We start from the raw sequence: 19857 nt of genomic DNA on the forward strand, positions 1-19857 counted from the left end.
CAGAAATGTATTTTCTAAAGCTTATTCTAATTATTCAACTTTTGTGTTGACTCATGCACACTTTTATGTCACTGTGTCATTTTGGTTATTTCATTTCACATAAATATCAGAACATACAGTACAGACCAAAAGTTTGGACACGCTTTCTAATTGTATTCAATGAGAAGGTGTGTCCAAACTTTTGGTCTGTACTATATATTTGATCATCTTTACCACATATGGGGAAACAAAGAACACCTTGTGAGAAGCATGTCTTCTCTGAAGCAAAGGCATTCCAGTTTATCAACATATTTTTAAGGTGAGTGTAACTTACATCTATTTATACTCGGAGTTGACTGATTCAAACTTTCATTCTTGAGAGGTAAAATGGCTCAGAGAAGAGTTCAGGAGGAGAAAATATCTTGTTCCATCTGCTTGGATCTACTGAAGGATCCAGTGACTATTCCTTGTGGACACAGTTACTGTATGAACTGTATTAAAGACTGCTGGGATGGAGAAGATCAGAGGAGAATCTACAACTGCCCTCAGTGCAGGAAAACCTTCAGCCAGAGGCCTGTCCTAAAGAAAAACATCATGTTAGCTGAGTTGGTGGAAGATCTGAAGAAGATTGGACTCCAAGCTGCTCCAGCTGATCACTGCTATGCTGGACCTGAAGATGTGGCCTGTGATGTCTGCACTGGGAGGAAGATGAAAGCTGTCAAGACCTGCTTAACGTGTTCAGCTTCTTACTGTGGGGATCACCTCCAACCTCACTATTATACTCCACCATTAAGAAAGCACAAACTGGTGAATCCCTCCAAGAATCTGCAGGAGAACATCTGCTCTGAAACAGTCCCTGCTGCAACAGAAAGAGCTGAGAAGCAGAAGAAGCTCCAGGAGAGTCGACAACAAATCCATCAGAAAATTCAGGACCAAGAGAAAGATGTGAAGCTGCTTCAACAGGAGGTGGAGGCCATCAATGTCTCTGCTGATAAAGCAGTGGAGGACAGTGAGAAGATCTTCACTGAGCTGATCCGTCTCCTCCAGAAAAGAAGCTCTGATGTGAAGCAACAGATCAGATCCCAGCAGGAAACTGAAGTGAGTCGAGTCAAAGATGTTCAGGAGAAGCTGGAGCAGGAGATCACTGAGCTGAAGAGGAAAGACGCTGAGCTGGAGCAGCTCTCACACACAGAGGATCACAACCAGTTTCTCCTCAACTACCCCTCACTGCCAGCACTCAGTGAGTCTACACACTCATCCAGCATCAACATCCGTCCTCTGAGACACTTTGAGGACGTGACAGCAGCTGTGTCAGAGCTCAGAGGCATCATACAGGACATCCTGAGAGACACATGGACAAACATAGTACTGAAGGTCACTGAGGTGGATGTTCTACTATCAGAACCACAACCAATTGCCATGGAAATCGGTGGTCAACGTTTAAGGACTGTATGCCGTACCCCTGATCACTCAAGTCTGACACACAGGCCATTCATCGCCCGCTCCAGAGCCAACCCTCCACCCCTATCCTCTCGTTTCTCCTTAGCTGACCCCTCAACTCCACTCCTATCCTCTCGTTTCTCTTTAGCTGACCCCTCAACTCCACTCCTATCCTCTCGTTTCTCTTTAGCTGACCCATCAACTCCACTCCTATCCTCTCGTTTCTCCTTAGCTGACCCCTCAACTCCACTCTTATCCTCTCGTTTCTCCTTAGCTGACCCCTCAACTCCACCCCTATCCTCTCGTTTCTCTTTAGCTGACCCCTCAACTCCACTCCTATCCTCTCGTTTCTCCTTAGCTGACCCCTCAACTCCACCCCTATCCTCTCGTTTCTCTTTAGCTGACCCCTCAACTCCACTCCTATCCTCTCGTTTCTCCTTAGCTGACCCATCAACTCCACCCCTATCCTCTTGTTTCTCCTTAGCTGACCCCTCAACTCCACCCCTATCCTCTCGTTTCTCTTTAGCTGACCCCTCAACTCCACCCCTATCCTCTCGTTTCTCTTTAGCTGACCCCTCAACTCCACTCCTATCCTCTTGTTTCTCGTTAGCTGACCCCTCAACTCCACCCCTATCCTCTCGTTTCTCCTTAGCTGACCCATCAACTCCACCCCCATCCTCTCGTTACTACTAGCTGACCCCCCACCTCCACCCCATCCTCTCGTTTTGCCAAAGCTGACCCCCCACCTCCACCCTCATCCTCTCGTTTTGCCAAAGCTGACCCCCCATCATCTGTTTAATCCACAACTGCCCCACCACCTTAACCACGAAGAGTAAGGAGATCAAGGGGACGAGCGGGGAGACGGCTATGAAAACTGACTGGCCTAGAAATCTTAGTTCTGGTACTGGCACCAAACATTGACTGAACAAAAAGTTCCTCGGGCCATGCAGAGATCTTTGGAGGGTCAGGGTTTCAACGTTAAAAAGGTACATTGAACAACATCTTAAAACAAAGACCAACAACATAACAACAACCCATAAAGAATCTAATATTTAATTGGATCCTACTGTGTCACTGTCATCATGTGGGGATCATGCACAGCAAATGTAGTCCATGTTTCCCTGATAGGTATAAAGTTGCTGTTTCTGCTGCAGACCGAGCTGAAGGATTGTGTTGATCGGAGACTGTAGCTGTTAAACTGACCATAGGAGAGAAGGTCGCTGGTTATGAAGTTATGAAATAAGCAAATTTCACTAAATGATGTCAGTACCTCTGGGCGATCCAGAGTTTTAAGACTCAGAAATATCAGGGCAAAAAAATCTCAGTAGCTCTGTAGCAGTGGGACCAACTCAGCCTGTCTGTAGCGAACTCGACATTTAGTCCAGCACTGTGGCAGAATGATCAAATTAGAAGTTTTCTCTGCAGCCGAACCATGTGTGTGTTAGGGGGTGAGGAGGGTTTTCCCTGCTATCACTACAAGAAAAAAAATATTCACAGTTTATGAACTACTACAGAAAAGGTTTAATCTATTTTAAATTGACTTTTAGTTTTTGGGACACTGAATGCAGATTTTTTTGGCTGATCTGACAAGTTGGACGATGATGCTGGAGTAAATCAAAGCGGTATGGAGGAGCAAGATCATTCAGAAAAACTGATGCTCAGGGATTTTTAGTTCTTTGGAGCCACCTACTGGTAGTTTGGTGCAGCTGCATGCAAGAAGTTCTTCAGCCACATGCTCAGAAAAAATGGAGGCTGGTGGAGAATCATGCATGCAGATGTCACAGGAAACAATCAGCACGTGGTTACTGAACTAATAAACCCTTAAACTGGTGATGGAGACCCAGCATCTCCAAGAGACTGTGGTAATTTGGACCAAAGAAACACGATGTGCAGGAATTTTATAATACTTTAAGAGTGAATACCTCGTTAGTTATGTTTCAGGTTTTTGGTTTAAATTGTGATTTTTCATACATGATATAATTTTCTTTTGTTGGGGTTAAAATAAAGTTAAGAAGGTTAGATTTTAATCATTTGAATGATATGTATTTCTGTTAGTCTTTTTGTTTTACAGAAACAGCAACAAAAAAGATGCAAGAGGAGAATAGTCTGGAAAATAATTAATAATGATTTAATTTGTCTTGTTTGATAGTAGATGAAGTCTGTGTATTAATAAATGATTCTCATAATCTTGTAGTTATGGTTTTTATGGTTTGTTTAATAATGTGAAATAACCTGAGCTAGAGGGAGCAAATAGATATTTTAATAAGAGAAGTCCCAGGATCACACTCATCCAGCATCAACATCCGTCCTCTGAGACACTTTGAGGACGTGACAGCAGCTGTGTCAGAGCTCAGAGACAAACTACAGAAAATCCTGAAAGACGTGGAGAAAAATTTCACTGAGAGTCACAAAGACGGATGTTGCACTGTGCAACATTTATGAAATTCAATGGTTTTCAATTTTCATTCATGTCTAACTTTAACAAATTACTCATACTTGGTCAAAATGCCTTTAAGGCATTGGGGATTAAAAGTTATCAAAAGCTTGGGTTTTGTGCTTGTTGCAAAAAATAGAAGTGTATCATTTTGAGAGAAGCAGTATCTTTATCTTTAAAGGTAGCATTCACACTAGTCTAGTAAAAACCAGTCTCTGGTTCTGTTCATTGCTTCATACAGACGGTCTGGACCCTCAGTTGTTGTGAAACAAACGCCTGCTGAAGGCGAGGACTCCAGCAGAAACAAACACATCAACCATGGTGAAGTTTCAAACTCTTAGATCTAATTATACCCAGTTGCTAACATTTGGTTGACGCAGGGTAACGCACTAACTTTACTGGGAAGGAAGCGACGCTGTTAAGCATACCTGAAATTACATGCACTATAAAAAAAACATCTCCACTGCAAAAAGAGAAGAATTGAGCTGAACAAGATCTTTACCAGCATTAAATGTTAAACATCCCCCTTGCTCCGGCTTTATTTGCTCAGTATTTAGAAGTGTGGCCAACACAGACTCAATGGCTTTGTTTACGTCCTCCGTTACCATGGTGACATCTCTTAATAGAGTCTTCGGCTCCCACTGCGACATTGTAATACAAACCTGTGCTTAATTGACTCTTCAATGTGTCTTCGGAAAAGCTGAGCAGCATCTCAATTACAGCCCTAAAATGATGGATGGAGCTAAACTGTGAAATTAACCTGTCAACAAATGTTTAGAAGCATCCTGACAGTGAACATTTATTGTTATCTTATTGTTTGGCTCAAGTATTTATTAATAATTCTTTAGTTTAAGCGACCTCTCACATCAGGCGCCAAAAATGTTTTGTCAGAATTCTGGCAACCAAAAATGATGGTTTAACTTTGGCTTTAAAAATATTACAATTAATTATCTCAATTATTAATTAAACTACTAATTCTGATTGTAAGAAAATACTAAATGGCTGTACCATCTCATTATAGAGAAATACAGATAGTATGGCCAAAGAGTTCAGATGACTGGGAAAGCTGTGTGGCTCTAAGCTGCATCTAGATTTCCCAGCCAATAGTTTCAAGATATTTTAGCAAGTTATGGGATTATTTTATGTAACTTATAGAAGGGAACCAAAGACAAAACCTATAAAAGAGGTCAGCTAAACTTTAAAAGGTTAAAGGGTAAATTCTTCAAATTATTCCCTGATATAGAACAGACATATTTTAAAGTTTTTTACAGTTTATCTTGGGATTTCAATAAGTAATGGGGGTCCTATATCAGAAATAAAACACAATAAACCTGGAAAAAAGTTCTGATCCATAATTTGTTGTCTCCATCTGCAGAATCTGCTTGTGGCTGTTTGACTGTGGTTGATGTTTTCATAGTAGCTACAATTTGTTTTCGACTCAAGTTGAACCTTTTTACCTCCACATATTTCAGGTTTAGCAGGCTGTGTTCAGCTCAATCAGCTTCTTTGTTCCCCCTCTGCTTTGGGTGGGTCCATTGACAGAACATTTACCTGATATTTACATGTGAACTGAAACTAGTTCCTATTCCGAGGAAGAGAAACTCAAAGTTGTTACTGACAGCAGAAATGGAGAAGAGAGGAGTTCAGCAAGAGAAAATCTCTTGTTCCATCTGTTTGGATCCACTGACGGATCCGGTGACTATTCCCTGTGGACACAGTTACTGTATGAACTGTATTAAAGACCACTGGGATGGAGAAGATCAGAGGGGAATCTACAGCTGCCCTCAGTGCAGGAAAGAGTTCAAACCGAGACCTGTACTGGAGAAAAACATCCTGTTATCAGAGTTGGTGGAGGATCTAAAGAAGATTAAGCCCAAACCTGTTCCACATGTTGACTGCTATGCTGGACCTGAAGATGTGGTCTGTGATGTCTGCACTGGGAGGAAGAGGAAAGCTGTCAAGTCCTGTTCAACGTGTCCAGCTTCCTACTGTGAGAATCACCTCCAACCTCACTACGATGCTCCACCATAAAAGAAACACAAGCTGGTAAATCCATCCAAGAGTCTACAGCAGAACATCTGCTCTCGTCATGATGAGGTGATGAAGATCTTCTGTCGTACTGATCAGCAGTGTATCTGTTATCTCTGCACTATGGAGGAACATAAAAACCATGAAACAGTCCCAGCTGCAGCAGAAAGAGCTGAGAAGCAGAAGAAGCTCCAGGAGAGTCGACAACAAATCCATCAGAGAATCCAGGACCAAGAGAAAGATGTGAAGCTGCTTCAACAGGAGGTGGAGGCCATCAATGTCTCTGCTGATAAAGCAGTGGAGGACAGTGAGAAGATCTTCACTGAGCTGATCCGTCTCCTCCAGGAAAGAAGATCTGATGTGAAGCAGCAGATCAGATCCCAGCAGGAAACTGAAGGGAGTCGAGTCAAAGATGTTCAGGAGAAGCTGGAGCAGGAGATCACTGAGCTGAAGAGGAAAGACGCTGAGCTGGAGCAGCTCTCACACACAGAGGATCACAACCAGTTTCTCCTCAACTACCCCTCACTGCCAGCACTCAGTGAGTCTACACACTCATCCAGCATCAACATCCGTCCTCTGAGACACTTTGAGGACGTGACAGCAGCTGTGTCAGAGCTCAGAGAGAAACTACAGAAAATCCTGATAGACACATGGATAAAAATTCCACTGAGAGTCACAAAGACGGATGTTGCATTGCCAGAACCAAAGACCAGAGCTGAATTCTTAAGGTGTTTCCAAAAAATCACTCTGGATGCAAATACAGCAAATACATTTCTGTTGTTATCTGAGGGGAACAGAAAAGTAACAAGAATGAACCAACAAATGTCTTATCTTGATCATCCAGACAGATTCACTGTTTGGCCTCAGATCCTGGGTAGAGAGAGTCTGACTGGACGTTGTTACTGGGAGGTGGAGTGGGAAGGAGGAGGAGTTAATATTGCAGTTTCAAACAAGAACATCAGCAGAGCAGGAAGATCAGACGCATGTTCATTTGGATTCAATGACAAATCTTGGTCACTGCGCTGTGACGCAATTACTTGTAAATTTTGGCACAACAAAAGTCAAACTCCAGTACCAGGTCCAGTTTCCTCCAGAATAGGAGTTTATCTGGATCACAGAGCAGGTATTCTGTGTTTCTACAGAGTCTCTAAAACCATGATTCTCCTCCACAGAGTCCAGACCAGATTCACTCAGCCTCTGTATGCTGGGATTAGACTTTCTGAAGGATCCTCTGCTGAGTTTGTTAAAGTGAGTCAGCAGTGATCTGAAGTCCAGTTGGTTAAAATGTGTATTTTAGTTTCAGTTTCCATCATTGTTGTCATTTTTCAGTCGTTATGGAGCTACGTTGCCATGTTTGTTGACATCCATTCATTTTTAGAGACTGCCCCAGGGCAATTGTTGCTACAATCCAGTAATTTGACACCATCTGTTTCTGAGAGACTGAATGTAATGTGATGCGTTCCAGATTTGATAAAGTGGTGTGTAAGAACAGACCATTAAACTATTTTGTTAAGGCCTGTTTCATTAATTTGCTTGTTCAGATGATTCTGTTGAACCACATTTCAAAAGCAATGTCTGATTTTCATTGGTAGATTTGCTGTCCTTTATTCATTTATTATTACGTTTTTCAGTTTCAAGTTATTTCAGTGACCATTGTGGGTTGATTTGTTAACAGAGGAGTGTCAACATTTGTGTCCACATGTGTATTAGAAAAATTAAAACAACCTCCAAAGAAGACAAATTACATCATGAAATTCATCCACAAACGCAAACATTTTTCAATTTTCATTCGTGTCTAACTTTAACAAATTACACTTGGTCAAAATGCCCTTAGGGCATTGGGGATTAAAAGTTATCAAAAGCTTGGGTTTTGTGAGACTTCCAGAACTACTGTCCTTAAACCACTGGCAGCTTTCTTTTTCTTTTTTTTTTTTTTTTTGGTTTGAAGACGCACCCTGACATAACGTGTCAGTGCTCTGAGGCAGTTATTTTTTAAAAGACAGAAGGTAGAGAGAGCAAGGATAGTGCAGGAAAGGTTAAAATAAAAGACAATGCAGCTAAATGTACAAAAATTGGCAACTTTTTCTCAAAAGCAAGTTTGTGGTTAGTAATGTCAAATTAAGACGATGAAACAGCTAAGACATGATATACTTTGCTTGCAAACCACTGTTCAATTAAGTCGTTAAATTGTGTAGCATTGTGAAATACAACATAATGTCATATAGCTGAAATATTTGTGTGACAACCTTCCATAGCTACAAAACTTTGTGAAACCATCCTGGAAAGGGAGGCTGTGATAATTCTTGTATCAATTAATTATTCTCCCTCTTCTGCTATGAACGGTTTACTTTCATGAACATGGAAAGTCATCCTACTGTAACAGAGTTACAAATGTGCTTTTCTTAAATTATTATTTCTAATTCATTTTATATTAAGAATTTGTGAATTTTATCTTATTCAGTTATTTTTGTTTGCTGTTTGTTGTTTTTGCCTGCGGGTGTCGCCCTTCCGCACTCTGCCTCGTTTGTGTTTCCTGGGCTTCCGTAGTTGATTCCAGCCCTCGTAGCTCCGCCCCCCCCGCCCCCCTCAGATCGTTGTTCCCGCTGCTGTGGGTAAGTCAGAGGAAAGTTCGTTGCTGCGATATACGTTTGTTTTTCTGTATGGAAGTTGTTTATGTAGAAGTCTCTACCATATGTTATTTATTATTGTTTGTTAGTCTATTATTTTACAGTTTCGACCGTCGTTGTGGGGTTTTTATAAGTAGTTTTAGTATAATTTCCTTTTTCTTTATTTTAGCGCGAACAACCGTTGCTAGTCCAGCACAGCTCGGTTGAACATTGTTTTTATTTTCACCTTTAGGGCTGGAGTGCCGGGAGAGGGAGTTGAAGAGGTGTTGATTTGTTTTACTCTTCTTCCCCAGAATAATAATAAAAAAAGATCTCATTGACTGGGTGACCTCTGGAAAGTCATTGATGCCACCCGTTACACTACATCAGTTCATCTGTTACTTTGTGTGAATCTGCTCTGTTTTCTCAACCCCCCAGTCGACTGGCAGCTGAGCCAGGATCTGCTGGACGTATCTTCCTGTTAAAGGGGAGTTTTTCCTGTCAGCTGTCGCTTCATTCTTGTCCAGGAGGAGTGAATTCTGCAAGTCAGTGATGTGTAAAGTGCCTCAAGACAACATCTATAGTGAATTGGCACTGTATATGTAAATTGAATTTAAATTAATTGGAACACAATGCTCAACTAAAATAAGAGCTGTGTACAAAATATATCATTATGCAGGCAGACTGACAGTTCCTATGAACTTTACTGAGAAACAGTTCTTGGAGATAAGTTAAGAATTTTTAACTAAAGGAGTTTTTGGATTATAAGTGGATGATTTTGTGGCTTTAACTGGAGATGTAAATCATATGTAGTTGACATTAATTTTTGTTTATTACCAAATGGTCGGCCACTGTAGATTATGCTCCTAAAGTTAAACATTAAATTTTTTTACATATTTTATTAGCTGCACTTTCGGTTCTCTTGTTGGATCCATCTGAGAATAAAACATGGATCTCTTCAATCTTAGATAAGCAGCCCTTTAAAATTCACTCAGTGGTGACATTTCAGGGTTACCAGAGAGAGTTCAGTTCAAAGAACTTCCTTGTTCCGTCTCCCTCTGAGTTACAACCATCGTAATGGGAGGATCCAGAGACACTCCCTTCAGTAACCTAATATTTTACACCTGAGCTCAGAGAAATCTTTCTTCTACAGAAGTGAAACAGTCGATGTTACTGAGAGCTGAAATGGAGCAGAAAGGAGATCAACTAACCCACTGCTATGCTGGACCTGAAGATGTGGCCTGTGATAACTGCACTGTGAGGAAGAGGAAAGCTGCCAAGTCCTGTCTGGTCTGTTTGGTTTCTTATTGTGAGAAGCATCTCCAACCTCACTTTGATTCTCTATCATTTAAAAAACACAAACTGGTGAATCCTTCTAAGAGTCTCCAGGAGAACTTCTGCTCTCATCATGATGAGGTAATGAAGATCTTCTGTCGTACTGATCAGCAGTGTATCTGTTATCTCTGCACTATGGAGGAACATAAAGGACATGAAACAGTCCCAGCTGCAACAGAAAGGACTGAGAAGCAGAAGGAACTCCAACAACAAATCCATCAGAGAATCCAGGACCAAGAGAAAGATGTGAAGCTGCTTCAACAGGAGGTGGAGGCCATCAATGTCTCTGCTGATAAAGCAGTGGAGGACAGTGAGAAGATCTTCACTGAGCTGATCCGTCTCCTCCAGAAAAGAAGATCTGATGTGAAGCAGCAGATCAGATCCCAGCAGGAAACTGAAGTGAGTCGAGTCAAAGATGTTCAGGAGAAGCTGGAGCAGGAGATCACTGAGCTGAAGAGGAAAGACGCTGAGCTGGAGCAGCTCTCACACACAGAGGATCACAACCAGTTTCTCCTCAACTACCCCTCACTGCCAGCACTCAGTGAGTCGACACACTCCAGACATAAAATTCAACCCCGGAAAAACTTCAAGGACGTGACAGCAGCTGTGTCAGAGCTCAGAGACAAACTACAGAAAATCTTGAAAGACACGTGGCGAAAAATTCCACTGAGAGTCACAAAGACGGATGTTGCATTGCCAGAACCAAAGACCAGAGCTGAATTCTTAAGGTGTTTCCAAAAAATCACTCTGGATGCAAATACAGCAAACACATTTCTGTTGTTATCTGAGGGGAACAGAAAAGTAAGAATGAACCAACAAATGTTTTATCCTGATCATCCAGACAGATTCACTGTTTGGCCTCAAATCCTGAGCAGAGAGAGTCTGACTGGACGTTGTTACTGGGAGGTGGAGTGGGAAGGAGGACGAGTTAATATTGCAGTTTCAAACAAGAACATCAGCAGAGCAGGAAGATCAGACGCATGTTCATTTGGATTCAATGACAAATCTTGGTCACTGCGCTGTGACGCAATTAGTTGTACATTTTGGCACAACAAAAGTCAAACTGCAGTACCAGGTCCAGTTTCCTCCAGAATAGGAGTTTATCTGGATCACAGAGCAGGTATTCTGTGTTTCTACAGAGTCTCTAAAACCATGATTCTCCTCCACAGAGTCCAGACCAGATTCACTCAGCCTCTACATGCTGGGATTAGACTTTCTGAAGGATCCTCTGCTGAGTTTGTTAAACTTCAATAGTCAGCAGTGATCTGAAGTCCAGTTGGTTAAAATGTGTATTTTAGTTTCAGTTTCCATCATTGTTGTCATTTCGTCATTTCTCAGTCGTTATGGAGCTACGTTGCCATGTTTGTTGACATCCATTCATTTTTAGAGACTGCCCCAGGGCAATTGTTGCTACAATCCAGTAATTTGACACCATCTGTTTCTGAGAGACTGAATGTAATGTGATGCTTTCCAGATTTGATAAAGTGGTGTGTAAGAACAGACCATTTAACTATTTTGTCCAGGCCTGTTTCATTAATTTGCTTGTTCTGATGATTCTGTTGGGGATTAAAAGTTATCAAAAGCTTGGGTTTTGTGCTTGTTAAAGGGGCGTTGCACTTACACTGAGAAGTGTAATCTCACTCAGAGATACTAATGCTAGACAGTTCATTCAATGATTTTTAGCTAGATATACCAAACACATTTGGTATTGTGTTTTGGGGCTGGAGACTGTTAAAGAATTTTTGGATGTCAAGTAAGATTTTTGTGGATGGATTTTGCTTTAAAGATTTTAACCTGTAACTGATTTTTGATTTTAATAAATATTCTGTCATTTTTTCTTCTGTTGCCAGAAATCCTTGCATCTGAGTGTTTTTGCTTGTCAAGTGTTCCTAAATTCAAAATACAAGTTTCATATTTCAGTCAGTATTAAAGAAAATGTATTTAGAATTTATCTCTCATTCAAATTCCCCCATATATTAAATCTGTAATATGTACATATAAAACATGTTTATATGTTTAACAAATATGTAAAATAAAAACAGTCTTTCTAGAACTTACATATTGCAGCCCAGTATCTAACTTTTCTTCTCCCAAATAATACAATGTCTATATGTAAAACATATATTTCAAACTGTTCAAGAAGAAATACTATTTGTTAAATTAACTGTAGATCTTGCCATATTCTAGGTGAAAACATAGAATATTGCATAGAAATTTCTTTTAATCTAGTAGTTAATAAATATTGAAAACTGAACATCCGTCCTCTGAGACACTTTGAGGTCGTGACAGCAGCTGTCAGAGCTCAGAGACAAAATGCAGGACGTCCTGAGAGACTCATTGACAAACATTGAACTGGCAATCACTGATGTGGATGTTCTACTGTCAGAACCAAAGAGCAGAGATGGATTCTTAAGGTGTTCACAAAAGATCCCTATGGATCCAAACACAGCACACAGGGAGCTGTGAACAGAAAAGTAACAAGAATAAACCGATATCAGTTTTATCCAGATCATCCAGACCGATTCACTGATTATTCTCAGATTCTGAGTAGAGAGAAACTGACTGGATGTTGTTACTGGGAGGAGGAGGAGTCTATGTAGCCGTTTCATACAAGAACATAAGCAGCGCAAAAGGATTTGGACTCTGACAAATCTTGGTCATTATATAATGACACAAACAGTTACACATTTCATCGCAACAGTTTTGAAACTCCAGTACCAGGTCCAGTTTCCTCCAGAATAGGAGTGTATCTGGATCATAGAGCAGGTATTCTGTGTTTCTACAGCGTCTTTGAAACCATGATTCTCCTCCACAGAGTCCAGATTCACTCAGCCTCTACATGCTGGGGTTTCTGCTTATTATGCTTCCTCTGCTGAGTTCATTGAGCTGAAATAGTCAGCAGTGGCCTGATGTCCCTATGGCTACAATGCATGTTTCAAGTTCTTTAGTCTCCAAGGTGAGACCTTGTTGTTGTATCATTTCTTTGCTGCTCATTTTTGTTGATGGGGGAGTTAGTTTTGGTGCTGCCCTTTCCTGGACAGATCAAGAGTAGCCTGGGGTTGATTACAAGCTTGAAGACATCTGGAATGCTAGTACGTAATGGTGGGTTGCCAGTTCTGGTCACTGCTTTGTTGTGTTTTTGGGCAAGGCACTTTACCCACCTTGCTTCCTGGTGGCACCAATGCATAGCAGCCTTGCCCCTATCAGGCTGCCCCAGGGCAATTGTGGCTACAATCCGGTAAAATGACACCGTCTGTTTGTGAGAGACTGAATGTAATGTGATGTTCTCCAGATTTGATAAAGTGGTGTATGAGTCCAGGCCTGTTTCATTCATTTGTTGCCACTGTTTAATCGTTAATAAGGTCATCATGTATTTTTTCGAGCTGAGATGTTTGCACCAGTTTTACACCTGTGCAGATAAAACATCCTGCTGTGCAGAGCAGCACAGGGGTGTTTTAGAAATATGGCAACAAACCAGCAAAAGGCAAAGAAATTAGCACAGTTTTTCCCCTAATTTACTAACTAACTAACTAACTAACGGAGTGAGATGCGTAATGCTTTTGAATGCAGGTAATGTTAAATAAATGCTGACTAGCTAAGATATTTCAGGGTTAGCAGACAGTGTTCAGTTCAAGGTGCTTCCTTGTTTCCTCTCCCTCTGGTATGCAAACGTTATGATGGGAGGAACCAGTGACACGCCCTTCAGTGACCTGATGTTTACGCCAGAGCTGAATAAGTTTCAGTTCTATGAAAGAGAAACTAACACAGATGTTCCTGAGAGCTGAAATGGAGAAGAGAGGAGTTCAGATGGATAAAATTTCCTGTTCCATCTGTTTGGATCTACTGAAGGATCCAGTGACTATTCCCTGTGGACACAGTTACTGTATGAACTGTATTAAAAACCACTGGGATGGAGAAGATCAGAGTAGAATCTACAGCTGCCCTCAGTGCAAAAAAGAGTTCATACCAAGACCTGATCTGGAGAAGGACATTACATTATCAGAGTTGGTTGTGAATTTAAGGAAGACTGAACTCTTAGCTGACCCACATTCTCACTACTTTGCTGGATCTGAAGATGTGGTCTGTGATGTCTGCACTGGGAGGAAGAGGAAAGCTGTCAAGTCCTGCTTAACGTGTCCAGCTTCCTACTGTGAGAATCACCTCCAACCTCACTATGATGCTCCACCATTAAAGAAACACAAACTGGTGAATCCATCCAAGAGTCTCCAGGAGAACATCTGCTCTCATCATGATGAGGTGATGAAGATCTTCTGTCGTACTGATCAGAAGTGTATCTGTTATCTCTGCACTATGGATGAACATAAAGGCCATGAAACAGTCCCAGCTGCAGCAGAAAGAGCTGAGAAGCAGAAGAAGCTCCAGGAGAGTCGACAACAAATCCATCAGAGAATCCAGGACCAAGAGAAAGATGTGAAGCTGCTTCAACAGGAGGTGGAGGCCATCAATGTCTCTGCTGATAAAGCAGTGGAGGACAGTGAGAAGATCTTCACTGAGCTGATCCGTCTCCTCCAGGAAAGAAGCTCTGATGTGAAGCAGCAGATCAGATCCCAGCAGGAAACTGAAGTGAGTCGAGTCAAAGATGTTCAGGAGAAGCTGGAGCAGGAGATCACTGAGCTGAAGAGGAAAGACGCTGAGCTGGAGCAGCTCTCACACACAGAGGATCACAACCAGTTTCTCCTCAACTACCCCTCACTGCCAGCACTCAGTGAGTCGACACACTCATCCAGCATCAACATCCGTCCTCTGAGACACTTTGAGGACGTGACAGCAGCTGTGTCAGAGCTCAGAGACAAACTACAGGATGTTCTGAAAGAAACATGGAGAAACATTGAACTGGTAATCAGTGAAGTTGATGTTCTACAGTCAGAACCAGAACCAAAGACCAGAGCTGAATTCTTAAAATATTCTCAAGAAATCACTCTGGATCCAAATGCAGCAAATAGATTTCTGTTATTATCTGAAGGGAATAGAAAAGTAACAGTGATGTTTGAACAAAACTTATTTTCTCGTTATAATCCAAGGTTAATTACTCTTTGTTTTCAGGTCCTGAGCAGAGAGATTCTGACTGGACGTTGTTACTGGGAGGTGGAGTGGACTGGGAGCGCTTTTCGTGTAGCAGTTTTATTGAAGAATATTGGCAGTGTAGGACAGGTAGATGAATCTGCATTTGGATCAAATATTAATTCCTGGGCTTTGCGTTGTGATGAAAAAAGTTACATATTTATCCACAATGATGTGAGGTCTCCAGTACCAGGTCCAGTTTCCTCCAGAATAGGAGTGTATCTGGATCACAGAGCAGGTATTCTGTGTTTCTACAGCGTCTCTGGTACCATGACTCTGATCCACAGAGTCCAGACCAGATTCACTGAGCCTCTGTATGCTGGGATTTCTCTTTACCATGGAGGCTCTGCTGAGTTGATTGAAGCGAAATAATCTGGATTAATCTGAGGTCTAGTTGGGTAAAATGTCTATTTCCGTCACATTTTTGCGTCATTTCTTCACTGCTCACAGATCAGATGTGTTAATGTCCACAATTAATGTATAAGTTACTCAATTTTGGGCTTTAAAATAATTCTGAAAATAACAGAATGCTGTTTTATTTGTGCCTATTTTGAATCTTTGTGTGATAAAGATTATGTGTGAATGATTTTATGGTTGTTGTATAGAAGATATCAGATGTAGTAACCAGTTAATTCAAAATAATAACATTTTAAATAAAAGCAATTGAAATAAATTTGACTATTGTTCACACATAAGTCATAACATGGGAACAATGCCACACATCCAACCTGAGTAAATGAGTGAATAATCGACTTCCTGTTGAAAAGATAATGCTGGAATGTAACTTGTTATATTTTCACTCATTACTGTAATTAAATACAATTTGTACATTGTATGATTTTATGTTTAGAAAACCTGAAATTTGACTTTGACTTGAGTTTGTTTTGATTAAAGTACTTTACTTTTACTTTAAAATTGTTCTACAAATCATCACAAATGGTCTACAAATGCTTGAAAAAGTGAAAAATGTAAATATTTCAAACATGAAATAATTCTTGTGTGAAATAAAGGAAAGCAGAAAGTATTGCATAAAACATTATTTTGAGTCGAAATGAGAAAAGTAGCATTTATTCTAACATGGGTCACCGGTAGACTACAGCAGCTCAAACACATTCATCCTGTGACTGGAGTGGATCATAAGTAGTAAAAACACACACATCGTCTTGCAAAAAATAGAAGTGTATCATTTTGAGAGAAGCAGTATCTTTATCTTTAAAGGTTGCATTCACACTAGTCTAGTAAAAACCAGCCTCTGGTTCTGTTCATTGCTTCATACAGACGGTCTGGACCCTCAGTTGTTGTGAAACAAACGCCTGCTGAAGGCGAGGACTCCAGCAGAAACAAACACATCAACCATGGTGAAGTTTCAAACTCTTGGATCTAATTATACCCAGTTGCTAACATTTGGTTGACGCAGGGTAACGCACTAACTTTACTGGGAAGGAAGCGACGCTGTTAAGCATACCTGAAATTACATGCACTATAAAAAAAAACATCTCCACTGCAAAAAGAGAAGAATTGAGCTGAACAAGATCTTTACCAGCATTAAATGTTAAACATCCCCCTTGCTCCGGCTTGATTTGCTCAGTATTTAGAAGTGTGGCCAACACAGACTCAATGGCTTTGTTTACTTCCTCCGTTACCATGGTGACATCTCTTGATAGAGTCTTCGGCTCCCACTGCGACATTGTAATACAAACCTGTGCTTAATTGACTCTTCAATGTGTCTTCGGAAAAGCTGAGCAGCATCTCAATTACAGCCCTAAAATGATGGATGGAGGTAAACTGTGAAATTAACCTGTCAACAAATGTTTAGAAGCATCCTGACAGTGAACATTTATTGTTATCTTATTGTTTGGCTCAAGTATTTATTAATAATTCTTTAGTTTAAGCGACCTCTCACATCAGGCGCCAAAAATGTTTTGTCAGAATTCTGGCAACCAAAAATGATGGTTTAACTTTGACTTTAAAAATATTACAATTAATTATCTCAATTATTAATTAAACTGCTAATTCAGATTGTAAGAATAAAATACTAAATGGCTGTACCATCTGATTATAGAGAAATACAGATAGTTTGGCCAAAGAGTTCAGATGATTGGGAAAGCTGTGTGGCTCTAAGCTGCATCTAGATTTCCCAGCCAATAGTTTCAAGATATTTTAGCAAGTTATGGGATTATTTTATGTAACTTATAGAAGGGAACCAAAGACAAAACCTATAAAAGAGGTCAGCTAAACTTTAAAAGGTTAAAGGGTAAATTCTTCAAATTATTCCCTGATATAGAACAGACATATTTTAAAGTTTTTCACAGTTTATCTTGGGATTTCAATAAGTAATGGGGGTCCTATATCAGAAATAAAACACAATAAACTTGGAAAAAAGTTCTGATCCATAATTTGTTGTCTCCATCTGCAGATTTTGCTTGTGGCTGTTTGACTGTGGTTGATGTTTTCATAGTAGCTACAATTTGTTTTCGACTCAAGTTGAACCTTTTTACCTCCACATATTTCAGGTTTAGCAGGCTGTGTTCAGCTCAATCAGCTTCTTTGTTCCCCCTCTGCTTTGGGTGGGTCCATTGACAGAACATTTACCTGATATTTACATGTGAACTGAAACTAGTTCCTATTCCGAGGAAGAGAAACTCAAAGTTGTTACTGACGGCAGAAATGGAGAAGAGAGGAGTTCAGCAGGAGAAATTCTCTTGTTCCATCTGTTTGGATCCACTGAAGGATCCGGTGACTATTCCCTGTGGACACAGTTACTGTATGAACTGTATTAAAGACCACTGGGATGGAGAAGATCAGAGGGGAATCTACAGCTGCCCTCAGTGCAGGAAAGAGTTCAAACCGAGACCTGATATGGAGAAAAACATCCTGTTATCAGAGTTGGTGGAGGATCTAAAGAAGATTAAGCCCAAACCTGTTCCACATGTTGACTGCTATGCTGGACCTGAAGATGTGGTCTGTGATGTCTGCACTGGGAGGAAGAGGAAAGCTGTCAAGTCCTGTTCAACGTGTCCAGCTTCCTACTGTGAGAATCACCTCCAACCTCACTATGATGCTCCACCATTAAAGAAACACAAGCTGGTGAATCCCTCCAAGAGTCTCCAGGAGATCTTCTGCTCTCGTCATGATGAGGTGATGAAGATCTTCTGTCGTACTGATCAGCAGTGTATCTGTTATCTCTGCACTATGGAGGAACATAAACACCATGAAACAGTCCCAGCTGCAACAGAAAGAGCTGAGAAGCAGAAGAAGCTCCAGGAGAGTCGACAACAAATCCATCAGAGAATCCAGGACCAAGAGAAAGATGTGAAGCTGCTTCGACAGGAGGTGGAGGCCATCAATGTCTCTGCTGATAAAGCAGTGGAGGACAGTGAGAAGATCTTCACTGAGTTGATCCGTCTCCTCCAGGAAAGAAGCTCTGATGTGAAGCAGCAGATCAGATCCCAGCAGGAAACTGAAGTGAGTCGAGTCAAAGATGTTCAGGAGAAGCTGAAGCAGGAGATCACTGAGCTGAAGAGGAAAGACGCTGAGCTGGAGCAGCTCTCACACACAGAGGATCACAACCAGTTTCTCCTCAACTACCCCTCACTGCCAGCACTCAGTGAGTCTACACACTCATCCAGCTTCAACATCCGTCCTCTGAGACACTTTGAGGACGTGACAGCAGCTGTGTCAGAGCTCAGAGACAAACTACAGGATGTTCTGAGAGACTCATGGACAAACATTGAACTGAAGATCACTGAGGTGGATGTTTTACTACTTCGACTTAATACCAGAGATGGATTCTTAAAATATGCGCAAAAAATCACTCTGGATCCAAACACAGCTCACAGAAATGTGTTACTATCTGAGAGAAACAGAAAAGTAACTAGAACTGACCAACAACAGTCTTATCCTGATCATCCAGACAGTTTTTCTAGATGTAGTCAGGCCCTCAGTAGAGAGAGTCTGACTGGACGTTGTTACTGGGAGGTGAAAAGGAGGGCAGGAGAAGTTTATGTAGCCGTTTCATACAAGAACATCGGTAGCACAGGAGGATTTGGATTCAGTGACAAATCTTGGTCATTACGCTGTGACACACAAGGTTACATATTTTGTCATAACAACATTTTAACTCCAGTACCAGGTCCAGTTTCCTCCAGACTGGGAGTGTACCTGGACCACAGAGCAGGTATTCTGTGTTTCTACAGCGTCTCTGAAACCATGACTCTCCTCCACAGAGTCCAGACCAGATTCACTGAGCCTCTATATGCTGGGATTTGGCTTGTATGTGATGAATCATCTGCTAAATTTATTAAACTGAAATAGTTGGCAGTTTTAGTTTCTTTTATTTTCATCATTGTCACTGCTGAGAAGAGTGTCTCTATGGAGCTTCTTTGTCGTCTAGTTTGTTTTGTTGTTGTTGGAGTTTTCTTAGGTGCTGCCCCTTCCTGTTTCTGTTCAGCCATGGAGGCTACCTCTGATTTTGATTCACCTGAACTCATTTCATTTATAGTTATTGTTTTGTCAGACCAAATGATTTTATTCAATTCAGGGGTGGGCTGGAGTTGAAGTTCAGTCCAAACATGAGGCTTTTTATCTCACTGCAAAAGTGGAACCGTAATTTTAAAACAAGAACTTTATTTTTATTGCTTCATACTTTTAATGCTTTTGTTATATTTATAGATTTCTACCAATAAACATTGCTAAATTGCCTTGTACAAAAGTTGTCTACTGTTTCTATATGCTTATCCAGGAGGAGTGAATGGTACAGTTTAAATACACAATTATGAGATAAAAGAAATAATACTTACATTAATTAGATGTTGCTGTTAAATACAATCTTTGGAGGTGACATGTCATATAGTTTGTGTCGTCAACAAAATATATATTGAAAGAAAAACACATTCCGATTCGGCCTGAAACAAATCCGCCGTTCTGGAAATTTTTCTAACAGTCCAATGGCCA

At 40.8% G+C, this 19857-nt stretch overlaps 4 protein-coding genes across 4 annotated transcripts; all 4 read left to right on the plus strand.

Moving 5' to 3' along the window:
- Positions 1 to 366: 366 nt before the first annotated feature.
- On the plus strand, positions 367 to 7723 carry LOC122821085 (tripartite motif-containing protein 16-like protein). The gene is made up of 2 exons (XM_044098961.1): positions 367 to 669; positions 6011 to 7723. The coding sequence occupies exons 1-2, from the start codon at positions 367 to 369 to the stop codon at positions 7142 to 7144; spliced, it is 1437 nt and encodes a 478-aa protein (XP_043954896.1). The 3' UTR covers positions 7145 to 7723.
- A 749-nt stretch (positions 7724 to 8472) lies between these two features.
- On the plus strand, positions 8473 to 11755 carry LOC122820997 (tripartite motif-containing protein 16-like). Its single transcript, XM_044098783.1, has 2 exons — positions 8473 to 8493; positions 9641 to 11755. The coding sequence occupies exon 2, from the start codon at positions 9655 to 9657 to the stop codon at positions 11074 to 11076; it is 1422 nt and encodes a 473-aa protein (XP_043954718.1). The 5' UTR covers positions 8473 to 8493; positions 9641 to 9654; the 3' UTR covers positions 11077 to 11755.
- A 1817-nt stretch (positions 11756 to 13572) lies between these two features.
- LOC122820971 (tripartite motif-containing protein 16-like) lies at positions 13573 to 15624 on the plus strand. The gene has a single exon (XM_044098738.1). The coding sequence runs from the start codon at positions 13591 to 13593 to the stop codon at positions 15274 to 15276; it is 1686 nt and encodes a 561-aa protein (XP_043954673.1). The 5' UTR covers positions 13573 to 13590; the 3' UTR covers positions 15277 to 15624.
- Positions 15625 to 17401: 1777 nt separating this feature from the next.
- On the plus strand, positions 17402 to 19815 carry LOC122820983 (tripartite motif-containing protein 16-like). The gene has a single exon (XM_044098753.1). It carries the CDS (start codon positions 17572 to 17574, stop codon positions 19216 to 19218), a length of 1647 nt encoding a protein of 548 aa, XP_043954688.1. The 5' UTR covers positions 17402 to 17571; the 3' UTR covers positions 19219 to 19815.
- The last annotated feature ends 42 nt before the right edge of the window (positions 19816 to 19857 follow it).

This window comes from Gambusia affinis, linkage group LG18 (assembly GCF_019740435.1).
Source record: "Gambusia affinis linkage group LG18, SWU_Gaff_1.0, whole genome shotgun sequence".
In the NCBI taxonomy this organism is placed as follows: Eukaryota; Metazoa; Chordata; class Actinopteri; order Cyprinodontiformes; family Poeciliidae; genus Gambusia; species Gambusia affinis.

Bases quoted from the DNA above. Each gene is read 5' to 3' on its own strand.
- LOC122820983 (XM_044098753.1), top strand. From the start codon at position 17,572: ATGGAGAAGAGAGGAGTTCAGCAGGAGAAATTCTCTTGTTCCATCTGT.
- LOC122821085 (XM_044098961.1), top strand. From the start codon at position 367: ATGGCTCAGAGAAGAGTTCAGGAGGAGAAAATATCTTGTTCCATCTGC. The intron at 670-6,010 runs GTCTGCACTGGG...TGCACTATGGAG, and splicing joins CTGAAGATGTGGCCTGTGAT to GAACATAAAAACCATGAAAC.
- LOC122820971 (XM_044098738.1), top strand. From the start codon at position 13,591: ATGTTCCTGAGAGCTGAAATGGAGAAGAGAGGAGTTCAGATGGATAAA.
- LOC122820997 (XM_044098783.1), top strand. From the start codon at position 9,655: ATGTTACTGAGAGCTGAAATGGAGCAGAAAGGAGATCAACTAACCCAC.